The sequence below is a fragment of the Saccharomyces kudriavzevii genome, assembly GCF_947243775.1.
Source record: "Saccharomyces kudriavzevii IFO 1802 strain IFO1802 genome assembly, chromosome: 12".
NCBI lineage: Eukaryota > Fungi > Ascomycota > Saccharomycetes > Saccharomycetales > Saccharomycetaceae > Saccharomyces > Saccharomyces kudriavzevii.
The window spans coordinates 695,783-718,120 of NC_079283.1; the positions used below are offsets into that span (position 1 = coordinate 695,783).

The 22,338-nt window shown below is 40.1% G+C and overlaps 9 protein-coding genes and 2 non-coding genes across 11 annotated transcripts; 7 read left to right on the top strand and 4 right to left on the bottom strand.

Annotated features, from left to right (window-relative positions):
* Nucleotides 1–385: 385 nt before the first annotated feature.
* Nucleotides 386–763, bottom strand: ATP14 (F1F0 ATP synthase subunit h; the record flags this gene model as incomplete). Its single annotated transcript, XM_056229916.1, has 1 exon — nucleotides 386–763. The coding sequence occupies one exon, from the start codon at nucleotides 761–763 to the stop codon at nucleotides 386–388; it is 378 nt and encodes a 125-aa protein (XP_056083887.1).
* Nucleotides 764–2,433: 1,670 nt separating this feature from the next.
* On the top strand, nucleotides 2,434–2,823 carry SKDI12G3290 (uncharacterized protein; the record flags this gene model as incomplete). The annotated part of the gene is made up of 1 exon (XM_056229917.1): nucleotides 2,434–2,823. One exon carries the CDS (start codon nucleotides 2,434–2,436, stop codon nucleotides 2,821–2,823), a length of 390 nt encoding a protein of 129 aa, XP_056083888.1.
* A 246-nt stretch (nucleotides 2,824–3,069) lies between these two features.
* On the bottom strand, nucleotides 3,070–3,765 carry YHC1 (Yhc1p; the record flags this gene model as incomplete). The annotated part of the gene is made up of 1 exon (XM_056229918.1): nucleotides 3,070–3,765. One exon carries the CDS (start codon nucleotides 3,763–3,765, stop codon nucleotides 3,070–3,072), a length of 696 nt encoding a protein of 231 aa, XP_056083889.1.
* Nucleotides 3,766–4,455: 690 nt separating this feature from the next.
* On the top strand, nucleotides 4,456–6,438 carry ECM38 (gamma-glutamyltransferase; the record flags this gene model as incomplete). The annotated part of the gene is made up of 1 exon (XM_056229919.1): nucleotides 4,456–6,438. The coding sequence occupies one exon, from the start codon at nucleotides 4,456–4,458 to the stop codon at nucleotides 6,436–6,438; it is 1,983 nt and encodes a 660-aa protein (XP_056083890.1).
* An 896-nt stretch (nucleotides 6,439–7,334) lies between these two features.
* On the top strand, nucleotides 7,335–8,681 carry EXG1 (glucan 1,3-beta-glucosidase; the record flags this gene model as incomplete). The annotated part of the gene is made up of 1 exon (XM_056229920.1): nucleotides 7,335–8,681. One exon carries the CDS (start codon nucleotides 7,335–7,337, stop codon nucleotides 8,679–8,681), a length of 1,347 nt encoding a protein of 448 aa, XP_056083891.1.
* A 502-nt stretch (nucleotides 8,682–9,183) lies between these two features.
* On the top strand, nucleotides 9,184–9,921 carry HRI1 (Hri1p; the record flags this gene model as incomplete). Its single annotated transcript, XM_056229921.1, has 1 exon — nucleotides 9,184–9,921. One exon carries the CDS (start codon nucleotides 9,184–9,186, stop codon nucleotides 9,919–9,921), a length of 738 nt encoding a protein of 245 aa, XP_056083892.1.
* Nucleotides 9,922–10,652: 731 nt separating this feature from the next.
* Nucleotides 10,653–10,753, top strand: Skdi_12.trna12L. The gene is given in 2 exon segments: nucleotides 10,653–10,690; nucleotides 10,710–10,753. It is a non-coding gene; the product is annotated as a tRNA-Leu (tRNA).
* A 350-nt stretch (nucleotides 10,754–11,103) lies between these two features.
* MET17 (bifunctional cysteine synthase/O-acetylhomoserine aminocarboxypropyltransferase MET17) lies at nucleotides 11,104–12,438 on the top strand (the record flags this gene model as incomplete). Its single annotated transcript, XM_056229922.1, has 1 exon — nucleotides 11,104–12,438. One exon carries the CDS (start codon nucleotides 11,104–11,106, stop codon nucleotides 12,436–12,438), a length of 1,335 nt encoding a protein of 444 aa, XP_056083893.1.
* Nucleotides 12,439–13,150: 712 nt separating this feature from the next.
* Skdi_12.trna13I lies at nucleotides 13,151–13,224 on the top strand. Its single transcript has one exon. It is a non-coding gene; the product is annotated as a tRNA-Ile (tRNA).
* Nucleotides 13,225–13,630: 406 nt separating this feature from the next.
* Nucleotides 13,631–15,967, bottom strand: ACO1 (aconitate hydratase ACO1; the record flags this gene model as incomplete). The annotated part of the gene is made up of 1 exon (XM_056229923.1): nucleotides 13,631–15,967. One exon carries the CDS (start codon nucleotides 15,965–15,967, stop codon nucleotides 13,631–13,633), a length of 2,337 nt encoding a protein of 778 aa, XP_056083894.1.
* A 566-nt stretch (nucleotides 15,968–16,533) lies between these two features.
* On the bottom strand, nucleotides 16,534–22,236 carry STT4 (1-phosphatidylinositol 4-kinase STT4; the record flags this gene model as incomplete). Its single annotated transcript, XM_056229924.1, has 1 exon — nucleotides 16,534–22,236. One exon carries the CDS (start codon nucleotides 22,234–22,236, stop codon nucleotides 16,534–16,536), a length of 5,703 nt encoding a protein of 1,900 aa, XP_056083895.1.
* Between the last annotated feature and the right edge of the window lie 102 nt (nucleotides 22,237–22,338).

The window sequence follows — 22,338 nt, forward strand, 5'->3', positions numbered from 1 at the left end:
TGTGGGATGATTTTTCGTCTACGGTGATATTATTCTAAAAAGGGACGGGAAATTATGTCTCACATGAAACGAACCATGAGAATTAAGGGCTAGAATACAATTATACTTAGAAAACAAAAGAAATAAAGTAGAAGAATAGTAGTAATAGGAAAAATAAAGATGTGTCTATGTACAATTGTATTGTTTGCTTTGAGAAAAAACTTGCGTTTTCTTTGACTGGTTATAAAGGTGCGATGGATATTTTGCTTTTTCTTTATTGCAGTGGATCCGAATATAAAAAAAAATGAAAGGAAGGGTGAAAAAAGATGAATAATCTTGCCTAAGTTCAATAATTAACTTACTTTTTTCGTTTGCTCTTCCAGAAAGGGGATGCGATGAAAAAAAATCAATGCGTACCATCTTTGCTTTCTTCGACATCATCTAAAACTAACCAATCTTCTTCAATTGGTTCTGATTCACCCTCCGCAGACTCCTTGGCAACATGAGCAGTTTCTACGTTTTGTTCAGTGTAAGCCTTTAGGGCGTCAGGACCTTGAAGTTCTAATTCTGGCAAGGTCGGTTTCTTTGGTGGGTTCCAAGGCTTGACATTACCTTCTGCATCTTGCAAAGTGCTTGGAACCAGTTTTGTTTCCTTTAATTCTCTCAAATACAAGTCTTGTATGACATTATAGGATATTCTTGTAGTAGTCAGCGCTCTATAACACAATCTCGATGGAAGGCTCGAGGTATTGAGCAGTATTCTTCTGGAAACAGTTGGAAACATTCTTTTTGCTGGACGTAACTAGATGATGCAATTCCTCTTCACGCAGTATATTTGATCAAGCAACCGATGTGTGAACAGATTTTCAAACAGTATCCCCTTCATCAGAATGCTTTGCTAGTATGTTTTTCTCTTCAATATATCGAAAATGAAGAGTTGGTCGGGTAAAGAAACTCCATATTGGTTTTTTTCCGATGCGTAATTGGTTCGTACATAGTGATAATTAAATCATCCACTAAATGAATATTAATACTACACTTTTATTGTTGGCCAAGACGAGCTCGCTAGGCCCCTAAATACAAACTCTGCATCAGTTATTCTTCTTGAAAATGGAAAATGGGACACCGGAGTGGTCTTATAAAGAAATTACCATCATTGAATAGTGCAGGCATGCAACAACCCTAGCGTGAAGAACATTCACATATCTCAGTATCTTCTCTAAATTCATTTCTCTTTTTATCGGAACGATGGCGGATAGCCTACCATTTTGATTATTATATCTTCGTTTTGCAACTTTATGAGCCGCCGAGGCCTAAGACAAGAAAGCCGTTTCCCGCCTTTTTGCCCTTTTGCTTTTTTGGGTCGTTACCGGAAAATCACGTTCGCCATAGGCGGCTCTCGTAGTATTTCGTCATTGGGTAAATTATTACGTCCAATCGGCTTAAAAATGTTACATAGAGAAAGCACTATTATCCTTTTACAGTAATTTAAATAAAGTCATCTGATACGACAACCGCTGCGGCAATTACTTTTCCTCAAAAGTTCATAATCGATGTACCAACGCGTAAACGAGAGAAAAAAACGGGCGAAAAGAGGGAACAGTATGTGGTTTTCATACGAGTTTTTTTTTTTTTGAAGATCGTTTGTATAGTTGACGCGGCAAGGGCATCCTCACAGGCAATCGCTACCCATACGCATCTGGAACCAGATGTAAGGAGTATCAACTGCAAGTTAATCCGGCCAGATTTAACGTCTTCCTACTTTCCTTCAAGTACGTTTAGCTGTTGCGAGACGCCGTAGTAATATCTCACTCTGGCGCTATAGCCGCAGTGCCTGCTGACTCGAAACTCGCCGGGCCTTTACCGACAGAATCCAGGGCAGCGGCCGCACTGCCGGGCCGAATGGGGGACTAGCTACATGGGATTTCCGAAAAACGGATTGCAAAAGGAGGAACAATAGAACACCGCGCGCTTTCTTTTGGGGCCGTCTGGAGTAACCATTGAAAGTGCGCACGCGTGTTGCGGCTTAAAATGAATACCCGTCAGTTCGAGAACCGTCGATTTAACAGAAAAGAGTAAAGAGATGAGTTTTGCGAGATCGAAATCAAAACAAAAAGGGAAAAAAAAAAAAAGAATTTTTTTTTGGGAGAAAAAAAAGGGTTACATATGCAGAGGGACTCCGTCGTTCTCTCTGCATTACTAATTGGCTATAAAGTCATGCATACTTATACGTAGCAGCATATAAAAAATCGTATAAGGGCCTTGTCAAATTTATATATATTAAGGTGGTGTTCCGGCGCATAAGAGTAGTTGTTCTTGGAATAACGTTTTCTTTTGCTCTCCTGTGGTAACAGCAGGCACATCCGCACACATACCCACTCTCTCACAAGTAACACTTTATTCTTTTTGCATTATAGACTAAATACGATAAAAAATATAGAAGACTAAAAAAAGATGGCCGAAGGTGATTTTCTCGATGAACAAGCTAACGTGGCTTTACTAGGCTTGCAATCTATGTGCAATGGGCAACACAGCGTCAAAACCAGCATAGGGGACGAGATCTTCAAATTGCTGATAAAAATTTTGAATTCGGATGAAAAGGCTAACGGAGATGTGGATGCGCTTGTTTCAGGATCTTCGGACTTATCAAACCTCAACTTTGAAAATGAACCACTGGAAAACATACTCGCCGTGTTCATAATATCGTTCATTATCGTCGTCGTTGGTGTTTTGTTACTTGGGTTGATCGGTATGATATGCATCTCCTTCCGCACAAGCAACAATAATGACAAGAGGCTGCAATGTAACGACGAAGAAAAGCAAGTGCTTGCTGAAAAAGCATAACAAAAACGATACCTGTTCTCACTGTCCTAAAATGCTGGACACTTTAATTTAATTCTCATGATAGTAATGATAGCGCACAACTAATAATTGCATACCGCACGCCTTCCTTTTTCAATTCGACTAATTTTCTAGACTTTAATCTTCTTTTTTTGTCATTTAATATTAATTCGTTGTTAATTTCTCTAAGTTATACTTTAGACAAAAATAGTCTACTTAATAATATTTAATAACCTAATCCAAATAACACTAATTTCCGTATCGCCTTCTCTTCACCCCATTGTAACCCAATGGTTTTCGTAGGCCGTCCGGATGCATCCGCTTCTTCGATTCCTTTATCGTGGCTTGTAGTATATCTGTACTGTAAAATATAGAGGTCTTTGGAATGGTGTTGCTCCATTGCGATAATATTTTTGGAGGCTCCAGCCTTCTCGGATTGGTCAGCCTGGGAAATGGATTGTTCTCGCACGTCTCGTCTCTGGATCTTGAAGTTTGCTTGAGAGCGTGTTGCGTAGATCTGTCATTGGCTCTTTGAGGCAATTTGCTTGCCTTGACTAAATCTCCTATATCAAACCTGTTAGTGTCTATAAACACTTTAGAATATCCAGGGGAGCCGTCATATAACGACTGCAAGGTATTTATTGATGTCTGTGCCAATTCCTTCTGGTTCATCTTCCTTCCATGCAAGTTTCCTCTCTTCTCCCTATTGGAAAGGCAGGTAAGCCTCAGTTTTTCATTTGCATCCGTGTTTTCTCTTTCCTTCCTGCCCCTCTTCCCTTTGTGATGCCTTTTGTGGTCTCGCTTACTAGAAATGTCTCTTGCTTTGTTCTTATAATAGTCTGCTGTTATTCGGAGATGATTTTTACCAACCAAATGCGATTTGCGAACGCTCAGCGTGTCATGAGTCAAATATGAGTGACAGTATTCACAATAGTATCTTGTCATTGCCTATCTTTCTTTTGTAGAAGCTGTGAACGCCCATTATTTCACGATAACTCGTGGATGCTCGCTCGTCTTGTGAACTTGGGTTTATTTATACGGAATATTTTTCGCTATCGGAGCGTCTTACCCGTCTCGACCTGCCCAATGTTTGAGGAATTCAGCGGTAACTATAAGGTAATGTATGTATAAAACTTGCAGGAGTTTGGATCCTCTTCATGCTCTCAAAAAACTATTATTTATCCATAAAAAAATTGGGCTAATCATATTTCAAGATTTACTTTACCTCTTTCTTATCGGAAAAATCATGCCTTATTACTTAGCGGCTGTGCCTGGCGTTCAGCAAAAAGAAAAGATCTGCCGCTTCGAATATCTTAGTACCGCTTTTTGCCCGCTTATCAATTTTCTCTAGGAAAGTTTAAGACCATTGATCCACATGACTTTCAAATCTATATATACATGCATATATATATGTATATATATACGCATGTGTGTGTGTGTACGTATCAGACACATTTCTATACTACAACTTTCGTTCTTCGACAAAACTCGTTCCTGTCTTAGTATTGTGACAGCAGTTTTAAAATAACACATTCGTCCCAGCAACTTGAGTTCATTTAGGTGATAGATAGCTAGCCACACAAAAAAAGAGAAAAGTTAAACAAAAAGTACAACGAAAAAGAAACTTCCATAGAAATGCCATCACATAACATAAACCGTCCTGCACTCTCGAATATTTACTCCATACAGCGCATCTTCGCTCTGCTAACTCTAGTTATGTTGGTATTTGGAATGCCGTCGAAAATGGTGTCATTCGCCTCGCAAGAATCTCTGGAAAGGATAAATAGTCTTCTCAGAGGCTCTGCTAATAGAAATGCTGATGACTTTACAGCAGGATTGAGCCAAGATAAAGACGACAGCGGTGGTGACAATGATCACCACAATATCGATATTGACCCTTTGCCCCGACGCCCCACTTTAACACCCGACGGCCAACTCCTAAAAGTTGGTTTGCATGGTGCTATTAGTTCAGATTTAGAGATATGTAGTAATTTGACCATAAATGAAGTTCTGTTGAAATTCCCCGAATCTAACGCGGCAGATGCTGCAGTAACACAGGCACTTTGTAAAGGTATGGTGAATTTTTTCAATAGTGGTATTGGAGGTGGTGGTTACGCGGTGTTTTCTGGTAAAAACGATGACGATCATCTATTTATTGATTTCAGAGAAAAGGCGCCCATGGGTTCGAACAAATTCATGTTTGAGAACTGTTCTTTGTGTTCGAAGATAGGAGGTTTAGCCGTGGGCGTTCCGGGAGAACTTATGGGGCTCTACTATCTATACAAAGAAAGGGGCAGCGGCCAAGTTGGGTGGTATGATTTGATCAAGCCAGTGGCAGAGTTGGGAAGTGCTGGTTGGCAAATAGGTGAAGCACTCGGTGCCACTTTAGAGCTTTATGAAAGTGTTTTTTTGACATTAAAGGAGGACTGGTCATTTGTATTAAATTCCACCCAAAATGGCGTTTTAAAAAAAGGCGATTGGATGAAGAGACCGATGCTATCCAATATGTTGATGGAACTGGCTAAAAATGGCTCTGTAGCTCCCTTTTATGACCCCGATCACTGGATTGCTCAATCAATGGTTGGTACCATAGAAAGATACAATGGAATAATGAACTTGACCGATATTGCATCATATGATGTCCACGTCACCAAACCGCTCTCCATGCAAATCAGGAAGGGTGCAAACTACATTCCTGACAACGATATGACTGTACTAACAAGTAGTGGTTCGAGTTCTGGCGCTGCACTCCTCGCGGCACTAAGGATAATGGATAACTTTCCAAACCAAGAAGGAGGCGATTATGGCGAAGAGAACACGTACCACTTGCTTGAAAGCATGAAATGGATGGCAAGCGCTCGAAGCAAGTTGGGAGACTATCCAGGTGAAACATTGCCTGATCACATTAAAGAAGTGTTGGACCCAGGATGGGCCTTGAAGGCGGTCAAGACTATCAGAAGCAACTCTCAAGATGGCAAGTTTAAAACATTAGAAAACTGGACGCTTTACGATCCTGCATACGATATTAATAGCCCTCATGGAACCGCACACTTCAGTATAGTGGATTCTCATGGGAATGCTGTTTCTTTGACAACCACCGTCAATCTGCTGTTCGGTTCCCTGGTGCACGACCCAAAAACTGGGGTAATTTTCAATAATGAAATGGACGACTTCGCACAATTCAACAAATCCAACAGTTTTGAATTGGCACCGTCCATTTACAACTTCCCCGAACCGGGGAAAAGACCCCTGTCATCCACTGCACCCACTATTGTACTATCAGAACTGGGTATCCCTGACCTTGTAGTGGGCGCTTCGGGCGGTTCAAGGATCACTACGAGTGTTCTGCAAACAATCGTCAGGACTTACTGGTACAAGATGCCTATATTGGAGACAATAGCCTATCCACGTATGCACCATCAGTTGTTACCCGACCGCGTCGAAGTGGAAAGCTTCTCCATGGTTGGCAAATCTACTCTAAGCACTTTAAAGCAAATGGGATACACGATGAAGGAAGTTTTTCCCAAGAGCGTCGTAAACGCAATACGCAATGTCAGGGGAGAATGGCACGCGGTGAGTGATTACTGGAGAAAAAGAGGAGTCTCTTCCGTATACTAAGATTTAGGAGCCAAAAAGTCTGGAAGAAAAACCTTGGGGGGAAGAGAAAGAAGGAAATTGTATGCAGTACGTAGCGACTTTCTATAGTATATAAATCAACACTTTCAGTGTATTTTTAGACAGTAAACATTTACTTTTCGTTAAAGAAATAAGACAGCCAGATCAGACGCTCTTTTGCCTGTTTAAGTAGTTCTCCTCCTGCTTGCATCTGAAACGCGTTCTCGAAACGATGCCAGCATTACGTATAATATCTCGTGGGAAGAATATCTGATGGCTTGGTTTTGCGCGTTTCTTTTTATAGAATTATAACACGCGCATTGTTGTTTACTATAAATATTCCGTGGGGACATAACTCAAGCGCGCTTGCTACGGGGATTTGAGTGCGGTGCACGCCCCTCCTGAGACAGGCCCGTAACTTGCTCGCGTTTCCGCAAAATCTGGTCGCACGTAGAAAGCGCTGCAGGGCGGAACGCCATAACCTCAAAGACCGTGGCTTGTTGGAGATGCCCAGACCCGACCCTGCTGGGTTTTTCTCTCGAGCGCACCATGAGTGCCTAAGCATGTGTACATATCAATTAGCGGTGTAATCAACTTGATCTTGCCAACCCATATCGTCATATGAGCAACTGCGAAGAAAAAGCACCTTAAACAGAGAAGGCGTGGATGGGTTGGAAAGTATATAAGTTGAATGGTATTTTTGGAATAAAATGGAAGCATACTCCCGCATGAATCTTGCATGATTATTTTTTTCTCAATAGTCTCTTTACGAAATAAAATTTAAAAGTAAAAAGTAATTACTAAAAACTGTAATCTACAAGAGGGCCTACAAGTTGGAACACACGTGCCTGTAATTTTTTCTGTTTGTTCTTTTCCCTTTAGTCAATTGCCAACTAAAAATGCTTTCGCTTAAAACATTGTTATATACATTACTGACCGTCTCATCGGTCATCGCTAATCCAGTCCCTGCAAGAGACCCTTCTTCTATCCAATTTGTTCATGAAGAGAACAAGAAAAGATACTACGACTATGATAATGGTGCTCTTGGAGAGCCGATCCGTGGTGTTAACATCGGTGGTTGGTTGCTTCTTGAACCTTACATTACTCCATCTTTGTTCGAAGCGTTCCGCACCAACGATAACAACGATGATGGCATCCCCGTCGATGAATACCATTACTGTCAATATCTAGGAAAGGACTTGGCTAAAAGTCGTTTACAAAGTCATTGGTCTACTTTCTACCAAGAACAAGATTTTGTTAACATCGCTTCTCAAGGTTTCAACCTCGTGAGAATCCCTATTGGTTACTGGGCCTTCCAAACTTTGGACAATGACCCTTACGTCAGCGGTTTACAGGAAGCTTACCTAGATCAAGCTATTGGATGGGCTAGAAACAACAGTTTGAAAGTCTGGGTTGATCTGCATGGTGCTGCTGGCTCTCAAAATGGGTTCGACAATTCCGGTTTAAGAGACTCGTACGAGTTTTTGGAAGACAGCAACTTGGCTGTTACCACAAACGTCTTGAACTACATATTGAAGAAATATTCTGCTGAAGAATACTTGGACACTGTTGTCGGTATCGAATTGATTAATGAACCATTGGGCCCAGTTTTGGATATGGATAAAATGAAGAATAACTATTTGGCACCCGCTTATGAATATTTGAGAAACAACATCAAGAGTGACCAGGTCGTCATCATTCATGATGCCTTCCAGCCATTCCATTACTGGGATGACTTCATGACTGAAGACGATGGATACTGGGGTGTCACTATCGACCATCACCATTATCAAGTTTTCTCTTCTGCCGAATTAGAAAGATCTATTGACGAACGTATCAAAGTGGCTTGTGAATGGGGTACCAATATCATGAACGAATCTCACTGGACTGTTTGTGGTGAATTCGCCGCCGCCTTGACCGATTGTACCAAATGGTTGAACAGTGTTGGTTTCAGTGCTAGATATGATGGCTCTTGGGTTAACGGTGACCAAACATCCTCCTACATCGGTTCCTGTGCTAACAACGACGATATAACTTCATGGTCCGATGAAAGAAAGGAAAACACAAGGCGTTTCGTAGAAGCTCAATTAGATGCCTTTGAAATGAGAGGTGGTTGGATTATCTGGTGTTACAAGACAGAATCCAGTTTGGAATGGGATGCCCAGAGATTAATGTACAATGGTTTATTCCCTCAACCATTGACTGATAGAAAGTATCCAAACCAATGTAGCACTATCTCTAATTAAGTCCCACTGGTTTGCTTATTTGGTTAAAATTTCTCACGTTGTTTTCCATTAACAAAACGTTAATTTATCTATTCCCTCTTTTAGTTCATTGTTCCCTTTTACTTTCCTTTATACTGGATCCTCTCGCTTGCTTCTTCTCAGAAAGGAAAGAAATTATTTTATATGGCGCATTTATAGAGTATACGATAATAATTAAACATTATGTAAAGTAACCTCTAAGTTTTAAGTTTAGTTTTCATATTGCCCTATCTCAAAAATTAGAGAAAAACTTAACGAGACATGGAGCCGAAACTAAGTACTCATTGTTTTTTTCGTATGCGAGTTTTTCCGTTGGCGAGTCTTTCCGTTCCGTCTCCTGTTACGTAAGGTTTCTCACTTGCCCACTCGAAAATAATCCGAAACGTTATATATTAAACTGCCCTTGAATTAATTGAAAATTCAAGAAATAAACTAAAAAAGGGACGAACGAAAATAAACAACAACAAGCAATTCTAGAAACGCAATGCCAGCTTTGTTAAAAAGACTTTTATTTCAAGTAGGCCCTCAACCAAATGAAAGAACATTTACCCTATCATCTGTTTCTGATGAGGGACACTACATTTCTTTGAGGCCTTTTGTCAAGCCAAGTGGTTCTAGTGAGTCAGCTTTCCCATTTGAATGGGTCTTTGCCGGTACGAATAAATCCGTCAAAGTTAGTGACTTGGGTAACGGTGTTGTTACCCAAGATTTCAACTTCTGGTTGGATACAAATGTGTATTTGAATGTTCCAAATACCCACCGTGGTGAAGTGAATACCACTTGGAAGGACTGGGATTCTGGTTGTATCGAAGAAACTGGTGCTGTTTACCCATTTGGTCCCGAGAAGGAAAGCGTGTCTTTCAGGGAATTGTGGCAACCAGTTGACCCATCAAGAGAGGATCTAGTCATCGTCTCACCTAACGGCGAAAAATTTACATCGAATGCTAAGTCAATCGTGCTTAAAGTCACTGATGAGGCCTACGATGGTTTAGTTATTATTGTTGGTAGATGGGTCCAAGGGTTCTTGTCCAAGAAAGACCAAGGTACTACCGAAGGTTTGAACTTCGTGAGATTACTGGAAAGGGATTCCGGTAAATTTGAGTCCTTGTTAAGCTTCGGTAAGGAAGTCAAGAAAATTCCACAAAGCTACGAAAATTTAAAGAATGGCTCCACTGTAACCATCGAAGGGTTAAACTGGGAAGTCATTGAGCATCACACTTGATGATATAGATTAAAAAGTGCTTATTTTTCCTTTTACTGTTATCACAGACCTTTTTCAGGGGTTGAATAATATTTATACAACAGATTTATAGAAGAAAACTATAATTTATAAAAGAAACCGCTGAAACCAATAGATTTATACCATTGTTCAACGCACAGGCAACTAACTATAGTGCCCAGTCTAAAAACAGTCAGACTATGTGTTAACATATAGTTCGCATATGCTAACAGTAATGTCGCATCCGCTTATTGTGGGGAAATGCTGTTCCGGCGGTGAGTACAACTGAAGCTCAAGGAATATCAATTGAAGATAAACTCGGAATTCATACGTAGGGGTTACGAGTAGTTACATTGAGCATGTTGTAAACTCCTGAACTGATTATTATACCGGACACATTAAATATGTTTGATTAGCCTGTGTTCTACACATTTCTCTTATATAGTAAAAGGAATATTTTACCTTTACTACTAATAATCAACACTTTTCAATGTCAGATCCAATTGATTTCGTGACAGGTCTAACTTCCGAATTTCATAAACCTTGATTCGAACGCGTGCTGATCCCTCTCAAAACGCTTCATATACTTTCCCTTATTTATCCCACATCTCTTCGCGTATTAGTCCAACTAATCCTTGTCTACCAATTTCCTTTTCATAAAGCCATTCTTGGTGCCAGAATACTCTCTCCACGTTGTTAACCCATCTCATCTGCCACATCATTCAACAAACAATGGGAGTTTGGCCGAGTGGTTTAAGGCGTCAGATTTAGGTGGATTTAACCTCTAAAATCTCTGATATCTTCGGATGCAAGGGTTCGAATCCCTTAGCTCTCATTATTTTTTTGCGTATTTTTCAGGTCTCGGTCACATGACGCAGAAAGTGAATGGCACGTGAAGCTGTCAGGAACAGGGAACTGTGGTGGTTACAAATGACTAAAAGATAGTTAAAGCGCCATCCTTATGAAAAACTGTGTAACATAGTAACGAAAAATGTCGAATAGGTGGCGCCCTATTCAATTGAATATTCCCGATTGAAAAAGTAAGATATATATAAGGTTGAGTAAAGTATCCGTTAATCGGGAACTTTCCTTTTTCTTTGCTGTCTCATATCTTAATCATTTCCTGTCTACAATCTACTCCACAGATACATAGATACAATTGTATTATCCCCCACACTCAAACCAATGCCATCTCATTTTGATACTGTTCAACTACACGCCGGTCAGGAAAACGCTGGTGACAATGCTCACAGATCTAGAGCTGTTCCAATTTACGCTACCACCTCTTATGTCTTTGAAAACTCTAAGCACGGTTCACAATTGTTTGGTCTAGAAGTTCCAGGTTACGTGTACTCCCGTTTCCAAAATCCTACCAGTAACGTTTTGGAAGAAAGAATTGCTGCTCTAGAAGGTGGTGCCGCAGCTTTAGCTGTTTCCTCTGGCCAAGCCGCCCAAACTCTTGCTATTCAAGGTTTGGCTCACACCGGTGACAACATCGTTTCTACTTCCTACCTATACGGTGGTACTTATAATCAGTTCAAAATTTCATTCAAAAGATTTGGTATTGAAGCCAGATTTGTTGAAGGTGACAATCCAGAAGATTTCGAAAAGGTCTTTGATGAGAGAACCAAGGCTGTTTACCTAGAAACCATCGGTAATCCAAAGTACAACGTTCCAGATTTCGAAAAAATTGTCGCGATTGCTCACAAGCACGGCATTCCAGTTGTTGTTGACAACACGTTTGGTGCGGGTGGTTATTTCTGTCAACCAATCAAATACGGTGCCGACATTGTGACACACTCTGCTACCAAATGGATTGGTGGTCATGGTACTACTATCGGTGGTATTATTGTTGATTCTGGTAAGTTTCCATGGAAGGACTACCCAGAAAAGTTTCCACAATTTTCTCAACCTGCCGAAGGTTACCACGGTACCATCTACAATGAGGCATACGGTAACTTAGCCTACATTGTTCATGTTAGAACTGAGTTATTAAGAGATTTGGGTCCATTGATGAACCCATTTGCCTCTTTCTTACTATTGCAAGGTGTCGAAACATTATCCTTGAGAGCTGAAAGACATGGTGAAAACGCCTTGAAGTTAGCCAAATGGTTAGAAGAATCTCCATATGTTTCTTGGGTTTCCTACCCTGGTTTAGCATCTCATTCTCATCATGAAAACGCTAAGAAGTATCTATCAAACGGTTTTGGTGGTGTGTTGTCCTTTGGTGTCAAGGATCTACCTAACGCCGACAAAGAAACTGATCCATTCAAGCTTTCAGGTGCCCAAGTTGTTGACAATTTGAAACTTGCTTCGAACTTGGCAAATGTTGGGGACGCCAAGACGTTAGTAATTGCTCCATACTTTACTACTCACAAGCAATTGAATGACAAAGAAAAATTGGCTTCTGGTGTTACCAAGGACTTAATTCGTGTCTCTGTCGGTATCGAATTTATTGATGATATTATTGCAGACTTCCAACAATCTTTTGAAACTGTTTTCGCTGGACAAAAACCATAATTATGCGCAATGAACTGTAAAATTATGTACAACTACTTTTCTATCAAATACTACTATACCTTAATAAAATGAACTTTATTGAAAATAATATCCTTTCCTAATTGCAAGTAATGGCTCAGCTGGTTTGGGATGTAGTGGTTTACGTAAAATATCATTTTGAGCTTTCAGCGATTCAGTTTTTCATTATGTAGCCGTTATGATCTGGTTGAATCTTTTGTACTCATAACACCCCTGCCGCTACGGAGCAAAGTTTTTCGCCAAATCAGAGCTGGAATTATGGTCCAAGCGGATATGATTTATTCCACATATTTGTGGTTTGCACGTGGCCTAACTATTATAGTGTAATTAGTAATTAGTAATTAGTTTGTAGTATTGATTAAGGATAAAAGGGGACCTTCCATACTATAAAGCTAATATTATGTACATGGAATATACTGAAAGTTCTCTTCATGGATTTATGAATCCACGAAAGGGAATCGACAATTTTACATAGTCTTATTCTTATTTCTTCCTTCATTTTATACGTCTTTATTCATTGATCCTATTGCATTATGAATCCTTGTGCTTCAGCTTCCACTAAACTTCATGACAGTCTGGATCGTGATTATGGTTCCAGCAGTTTCAATCAATCTTTGACGCAGGTGGGCAAATCATCAAAGTACTTGAAACCAAAATAAGGGGTTAAAGTTCTGGCCAAGTTCACAACAAAATTGGTCTCTTGGCCCAGTTGGTTAAGGCACCGTGCTAATAACGCGGGGATCAGCGGTTCGATCCCGCTAGAGACCAATTTTTCCCCTTATGAAACGGTCATATATGTGACTTAATGGAAAAAAAACCTTTAAAAGCCGTCCAGTACTTCCAGTTGCATACATCCATGACAACTTTTTTCTTTTCTCAACGCTTTTCATATTCTATCCTCCAAAGTTGAAGTAAATGCAGAATCTGCGTAAGAAAAATGTAAAAGTTTTGCTTTTTTTTTTATGTATGTACAGTAAGCGTACTTAAATAAATAAATAAACAATAAAACAATCAATAAATAAATAATATACGATCATAAATTACGGATATACTTCATAGTGTGTTGACTTCTTCAGCCGAACGTCATTAAATTTAAGGAAAAAAGATAAAGAAGGGTACGGTGCACAAGAAGGCAAAATAAATAATAAACTGTTGCATTAGAACAATCTTTTCATCACTTTTTCTCATCAGCCTTAATCTTATTCAAGGCAGAACCATATTTAAACCATTCGATTTGTTCATTGTTGAAGGTATGAGTCAATACAGCATCCCATGGTTTCCCATTCTTTGGATGAACTCTCATTGTTAGAGGCTTACCTGGAGCTAATTCAGTTAAACCCAAAATATCAATTCTGTCATCAGGGTTGATCTTGTCGTAATCAGCTGGGTTCTTGAAGTTCAGTGGCAATAGACCTTGTTTCTTCAAGTTAGTTTCATGGATACGGGCAAAAGATTTTGTGATGATAGCGAAACCACCCAAGAATCTTGGTTCCAGGGCAGCATGTTCACGGGAGGAACCTTCACCAAAGTTTTCATCACCAATAACAACCCATTTAATGCCTTGGTCCCTGTAGTCTCTAGCAGTGTCTGGGACACCCTTGTATTCACCCGTATACACATTTCTGACAGAGTTGGCCTTCTTGTTTTCAGCATTGATAGCACCAATCATATAATTGTTAGAGATGTTTTCTAAATGACCTCTGTATTTCAACCATGGACCAGCCATAGAAATATGATCAGTAGTGGTCTTACCCGCTGCCTTAATCAGGATTGGCATATCCTTAGCGTCTTTACCGTCCCAAGGTTTGAATGGCTTCAACAATTGTAAACGATCTGAAGTTGGAGAAACTTTGACTTCGACGGTACTACGGTCTGTGGGTGGGGCCTGATAGGTGTTTTCACCGGCATCATAGCCCCTTTGTGGCAAACCATCACCATGTGGTGGCTTCAACATGAATTCATTACCATCCTTGTCCTTTAATCTATCTGTTAGAGGGTTGAATCTCAAATCACCAGCAATGGCGAATGCGGTTACCAATTCCGGAGATGCGACAAAAGCATGGGTTTGAGGGTTACCATCGTTTCTAGAAGTGAAGTTTCTGTTGTAAGAGGAGACAATAGTATTCTTGTCACCCTTCTTAATATCTCTACGGTCCCATTGACCGATACATGGGCCACAAGCGTTAGCTAACACAATACCACCAAATTCCTTGAAAGTTTCTAATTGACCATCACGTTCAATGGTGGCTCTGATTTGTTCAGAACCTGGAGTAACAGTGAAAATAGTCTTAGATTTCAAACCATGAGCGGCAGCATCCTTAACAATCGACGCAGAACGGGACATATCTTCATAGGAAGAGTTGGTACAAGAACCGATCAGACCGACTCTGACGTCCAATGGCCAATTATTAGCGACAGCAACTTCCTTCATTTTAGAAACCGGAGTAGCCAAATCTGGAGTAAATGGACCGTTAATGTATGGTTCCAAAGTATTCAAGTCAATTTCGACAACTTCATCATATTCAGCATCCTTATCGGCTGATAATAGATCTTTATGGTAAAGTTTAGCAAAATCAGCAATCTTACCACGACCGGTGGCTTCCAAATATTCAATCATAGATTTGTTGAATGGGAAAACAGAAGTAGTGGCACCAATTTCAGCACCCATATTACAAATGGTACCCATACCGGTAGCAGAGAAAGTCTCAACACCGTCCCCGAAATATTCGACAATCTTACCGGTACCACCCTTAACGGTAGTAATACCGGCCAGTTTCAAAATAATATCCTTTGGAGAGGTCCAACCGTTCATCTTACCGGTCAACTTGACACCTAAAATCTTTGGAGCCTTCAATTCCCATGGACGGCCAGCCATGACATCAACAGCATCGGCACCACCAACACCAATAGCCAATTGACCTAAACCACCCGCGTTTGGTGTGTGAGAATCAGTACCTATAATCAAAGCACCTGGGAAAGCGTAATTTTCCAAGACAATTTGATGGATGATACCGGAACCTGGCTTCCAGAAACCCATGTTATACTTCGCAGTGGAGGATGCCAAAAAATCGTAAACCTCCTTGTTCAAATCTATGGCTCTCTTTAAATCCTTTTCACCACCAACTTGAGCCTGAATCAAATGATCACAATGAACAGTGACGGGCTTAGCAACCTGTGGCAAACCAGCAGACATGAATTGCAAGATGGCCATTTGGGCGGTAGCATCTTGACAAGCAACACGATCTGGTCTTAGTTTCAAGTAAGAAACACCCCTTTCAATATCCTGGCCATGAGGGTCATCCAAATGACCGTACAAGATCTTCTCTGCGTAGGTGAATGGCTTATTTAATCTTTTTCTTACAATATCCAGTGTTTCCACATTCTGCTTGTAGTTGATGAATGAATGATCTTCTAACAAATTTTGGTTGACTTTTGAATCCCTAGTCAAATTGGAGACTGTCGCAAGACCACGGGTAATGGGTCTCCTAATGGCAGCGCGTGCAGACAGCATTGTATATCTATAGTAATAATAGTAATGGTTATTACGTTCGTTCTACTGTGCAAGAACAGAGAAAGAAGGAACGCAACAAGGATAGTAGAATGAAGCAAAATATACCTCTCGATTAACCTCCAAAACCGGAAGATTATATATATAACAAAAGATTTTTCTTTGTCCTCCCTTTTTGTGCTTGCCTTTCCGAAAACCGGCAGCGATTGGAGGTTCAATGATTAAAGTCGCCTGCGGAGAACGACTGAAGGGTTCAAATTTTCCTCGTATGCACTAATTTCTCTATTGATTGGTCAGGACCTTTGCCGACTTTCGGCGCCGAGATGCTCGAAAAACAAAGCGCATTGCCCGGCCTCGCACGGCCGCCCTTTTGCGGGTCTCGGCCTTTATTTAGGTAATTTGACACCGTGCCCAAACGGCTTGGCACAAACCGGAAATCAGGCACCTGCGTGTGACCAGTGTCATTCATGGAAGTCAGATAAGACTACAATGGAATACAATTGAGTACAATTTATAGAGCAAATAAACGAGCAGCTGGGTGTAATTAGACGTCTAAGTATATATATACATCAATACGGAATACCATTTGTGAGTCTTTGAAACTCGTCGTAGCCCTTAGTGAAGATACTTTCGTAACTTTTTCGAATTAACGCCTTCATATATAGTGCGGCTTCATGGTCAGTCTTTTGGGGCTGGAACCTCGTCCTTAAATTCTTAATAGTCTTGTTACCTTTAAAACAGGGAAGACCGCTTCCTAGCATAGGATTTACACACTCAATGATGGCATCTACATGTGGACGGGCGGCCAGGTATGCCTTGATACAGAGTTCTTCAAAATCCAGGTAGGCTGGGGTTTGAGGCGAACCACCCATCACCTTCACCATCTCTTTGGTCAGTTTGAATGGAACTGCTTCAAACTTGATACCACCTGGGACAATATCGAAAATAAACCCAAAATCAATATGTAGACAGTGTCCTTGATCATCGTACATGATGTTACCGTTATGTCTATCCTTGAATTGTAACAAGTAAGAAATTACGCTATACCCTGCTAGCGATTTCACAAAATTGTTACGAGCGTTTTGAAATTCAATGGTGGATTCGTTACCAAATTTACTTGTGAAGTATTCGTATAATCCATTAACGGCCTCACGCCCTAACATGTCTCGGGACACCGAATGGGGTAGCACATCAATGACACCACAACCTGGCGCGGTGGCGGTGACTCTATAGGGGAAAACGTAAACATCCAAGCCAATGCTGGACCATATTGTTCTGAACAGCGAAATTAATTGTAATGCCAGAACATCCTGCCTACAGTCATCGCCGACCTTGAAGATAGCTGCTTGCCATTTTTCAATTTCTTTGCATTTTCCGATCAAAGGATCTTGTACCTCCTTCTTGATTTTGAACGTTGCCATGAAAGGGGCCTTTGCGTGCGATTGAAGCGGTTTACCACTCTTCCGATCAATGTCAATGACGACACCGTCAGGATTAGAAGGCAAGTAGACATCAGGTTTTACTACAATTTTGCTCATCTCCTCATCAATCTTATGCTTCTTTTCAGCCTTGCTTTTCTTGATGTAAGGCTTCAGCTTACCAGATATACCAGTAACTTCATCGAAGAACTCAAATTCACGTTCATAAAATTCGCGATGAGGCTGGCTGAAACTGGAAACCATACGGTCTCGAATACGATCCAGAGTGGGTTTTATTTCATCTTCTTGTATACCCTCGTCATCCTTGTAACAATTGGCAAGCATATTCCAAATGATTTGATGAGAAAACAACACACTTATTTTTGCCGTATCCAAAATTAATCTTTCAACGTATCCAGTTTTGTCATACCTCAAACATTGAACAATCTGAGGAACATAGAAAAACACCAGATTCACATCCTGTGATTCTAAAGAGTAAATGCTAAATTGTAAGATGAATGAATTATCTTGCCACTCAGGAAGAAAAAGATTGATAGATTTCAATGGGCTTACTGGCGTCCAATATAAGGTCACGTGTAAATCCTTCTTATTGCTCAAATAACTTCCTTTTATATATAACTCAAGGGCATTTGGGGATCCCACACACATCAAAGGTTGCTTCGCAATCAAGCCCACTAAAACCTGTTCTGCCTTTTTGCTATAGCATCTTTTTAGGAGGTTTATTGCCAGTATTGGATCATTTGTAAAGGCAGCTTCGACGATATCGCTCGTGAGCTCGTTACTGTCGGCACCTTCAATCTTGTCCGTTGGGGTTAACCATGTTTGGATCTGTTGAATTTCACTCGCCAAAAAATAGTTTAAAATCTTGTAATCTTTTCCACAGTGACGTGTCATCAACGAACTTAGTTTGTTGAGTTGAAGGAAAAGATCCCTAGTAGTGGACAAATCAGCCTTGATTTTAAGTTCGTTTGAACCAAATGGCCAAGCGACCGGTCTTTTAAACCAACTCAAGGCACCATTTGTAATCTCTTCTGATAAGCGACCCGTATACTTAGATCCTTGTTTATAACTTGCATTTAGTACAAGTGTTGCAAATAGTAACAATTCGTGGCGAATCATCCTAGCAAAAGGATGAAGTGAGGCCTTATACAGATTCTTGATACCATAAAGCACACATTTCGTGAAAATTTTTAATAAAAAGTCACTTTGAAATAGCGTTCCTTCGAAATGGGAAGCAAAGAATTTAATAACATGAAGATGTGGTTGCATGGCTTGGGATGCATTTTTTGCGTCTCTGTTGATACCAGCTTTGTCATAAGGAGAATACTCCATTTTTTGGTATTCCTCACCCTTAATGTCATGGTCACGAGAATAAAGGCCGACTTTATCATCAATGGAGCGCATCCAACAGTAACATACGTCAACTAAAAGAAGATGTGCAACTTCTGGCTTCTCAGTTATGATTGTTAGCCATACATTTGTAGCAATCTTTAAAGAGGCGGAAGTGAAAACCTCGAAGGGAATATGGACGATATCATATATCAATGACGCAGGTGCACCATTGCCAAGAATTAACAAAGCGGTAGACATATCGAGAAAATCGGTGACGTCCTTAGTAACGATCCTATGTCCTAGGGTTAAGTTTTTTCTTATGTTTTGGGTAGATATAGTTATTTGCCTTTTTATGTCCTCTGGTGATGAAGTTATAGCAGTATCAAAAAGATATTTTGATCTCCAAGAGTGTAAAGATATGAACCCAGATATTGTGTTCGGTTTCTCTGGACCATAATATGTCAGTCTTGATAACTCCTTATCTGCGGGTAAAATCGAGCCTGCCATATCCATGGCAAACGAGACGCCAAATTCAACAGAATTCAATCTACTGTACTCGCCTAGGTCAGATATGTATGACTGTAGTAAAATCTTGGTGTCCTGATTACTTCTATTCAATAATATTCTTACCCATTCTTTCGCTGACTTGTGCAATCTTGACAACGTTGCAGTACGCCATGAAGATGAACTTGGAACCAATATCGTTGTCCGGGAATGTTTTAACTTAAATTCATAGCGTGGTTCGAATTTATGGGCCTCTGAATCCAAGATACTGTCAAACAGGGCAGTCAACATGTCTAATAAGGTGTACAGAGACAAATGGTGACATAACGAAGATGGAATGGATCTAACAAATATTTCACAAGCATGAAAAGCGGCGTCCTGCAAAGTCGGCTCCCTATGAGAAAGACAGAGTAACAAGTTATTAAGTTGTTGAGCAATCATCTTAGAGTTGAATATGGCATCATTACCCCTTTGAATTAGTCTAGCATATTTTCTGATCATAGAAACCGACAGAACTGCTATACATTTTTCAATTGAACCAGAAAGAATAGAAGGGTCTGAGAAATACAATAACGTCTTCGAACAATCACCTGCCTCACATCTTATTGTTTCTAAGAGGGCAGCAGCCGCCAAAAACATGATTTTGGAGGATGAAGTGGTCCTATACTGAACAATATTTGTATTAAAATATTCAGTTATTTGTTGCTTTTGTTGCTTGATGTTTTCATTAGAGGAACCACGACGCAAAATTGTATTCATTTCCAGAGAAAGCTCCTTGTTATTAGCTGGAAAATCGGAAGCTAGGGGAGGCGAATTATAGGCGATAGTTAATAGAGCAGAAAAATTTTCTTTGACAATTGGCCCCCCCAAGTGGTACCCATGAATAACGAAATTGAACCAAGCGTTTCTAAACTTGTTTGTAGTGGCTTCATCTTTGCTGATGTCTAAGGGAGTACTACCTGGAACAGGCAATAGAGTGGCAAGTGGTTCTAAATATGTAGCGATTTGATCAGCAACACGAGAGATTTCCGTCTGAGGCCTGTGATGTTCTAATCGTTCTACTTCCCCACTAGAAATAATTGAGTCTAATATATCGTGAAGATACATAAAATAGAGATCACTTGAAAAATGACTGGCCAACAATTCCTTTGATATTACACATTTTGCTTCAATGATAGTTTTCAGTAGGTCATCGTCATCAATTTTGGTTGCGAAGACAGTTCTCGACTTGAAAAACTTTAGCAAAAGAGAAAACTCTGTCACCGAAGTATTTGGAGCCAATCTTGCCAGAGAGTTCAAAATAACATTGTCGAACTCCTTAGACATAGAATTAACTTTCTGTGTGAGAATAGAGATAGTTAAGGCTGTAATGCTTTGGGTGTTATAATATGACGCAATGGTTGTAGTTGCAGCCACACAATTAGAGATTAAAGAGGCGTGATATGTCATAGTGGTCCCACTATTTACATCATGTGACGAAGGCTGATCCACAGTCGTGTTTCCAAGCGGAGCACCGGCACCATTCAAATTAACAAATGAATTTCTCGGAGGTAAGTAGTCTTTTTCGATATTTTTTCCCGACGTTATTGTTAATTGACGTTCACGAAGCACTGGAGCTGGAGACCCATCTTCCGAAACAGCTAGTAAGTTGTTCATGGAATAAATTGTACTAACAATTGCATCTTCATTTAGGGGATACAACCCTGTAGTAAATAATTTTGCAACATCGTTCACTGTTTCGGCCGTGATGTGTGGAGATGCCACTAACAGGGGAAACATACGAATGAGGGTTAATGATAACTCTTCCGTGAAAAAGTTCAGCAGTGAGGCGGAAGCCACGACCGCCTTTGTCAACGATGGTGTAACAACATCAGATAAGAAGAACTTATCAATAGATTCAGAAACGACTTTTGTAAACATTTCGAAAAGTTTGCTTTCTGTATCTTCGATGAATGGAATTAGACAAAGTGTTTGTAAGTAGTAAGCTCGAGTATCAAAAGAAAACCTTGCACGATTGTCCGTAGACAAGTCAAGGATATGAGATTCAGAGCAAAATTGCACAGAAAGTTTACACACGTCTGTAAAAAATTGTTTATTCTTTCTTACGTTGATAAAAAACTCATCAATTCCCTTTGAATCGGCATCTATCTCAGTTGCTTCTTGATCAAATTTATAAAATTGGTACTGCTGTCTTAGCAGGAATTCACTCAGATCAGCACTAACATCTGGAGTGTGTAGCAGGTGAGATATTAGAGAAACTTGTAAGTGAGATATCAGTTCTAACAGGTAAGCAGCAGATAGTTCATTTTCAGCATCATAGTACTGTACAATTGAATCATTAGTAAATGTTGTTGAGGAATTAAGAATTTTCTCAACTTCATTCAAAAATGTTCCATGAAGTACAAGTTTCTCCAACTCTTTCCAGGTGAATTTAGTTAGTTCTGTAGAGCCAGGAAACCGGATAAATGCATTAATAAATCCGATTAATGATAGCAATCCGGACTGCTTAGTAGTAAAGACCTTTAATACGCGTTCAAGGTAAAGGGATATGATACCGCATATAGTTTCATAAAGGACAGGATGTTGTTCACAGGCATGAATCATGAACTTGGTCAATTGAAAAGTTAGCAATTCGATTGGATTTCTTAACTGTTTTAATTTGAATCTTGATGACAGAACATCTGAAATTCTTTGTCTTGGAGCTTCCAGAAAGTAGGGCGCAATGATTTCCTTGAGCATTTTTTCTACCAAATGGAGTGTAGTAGGGATGGCAGTACAGAGTGAAGTTAGCACTTCCCATTCGCTTACCGTAAGTGGTATAGTATATATCTTCGATGTGTTCGTGGAGTAGAAAATGGGTAGGGTGCGAGTTACCAAATCCAGCGTTGTACCATCACTGCTTTGGTCATCTAAGGCACTCGTGGAAAATTTAGTTAATTTACCAATAGCCTTCGCTCTCAAAGACGAAGAGGCCGTCACTCCTCTTGTAAATCTCATCTCCCCTGAACGAGTGGCGCTTTCGATTGTTGTCCTTTTCTCTCACTCCATCAACAACGGTTATTAATGTTGAGTATGTTTTTCTCATAGTTCGAACGTCTT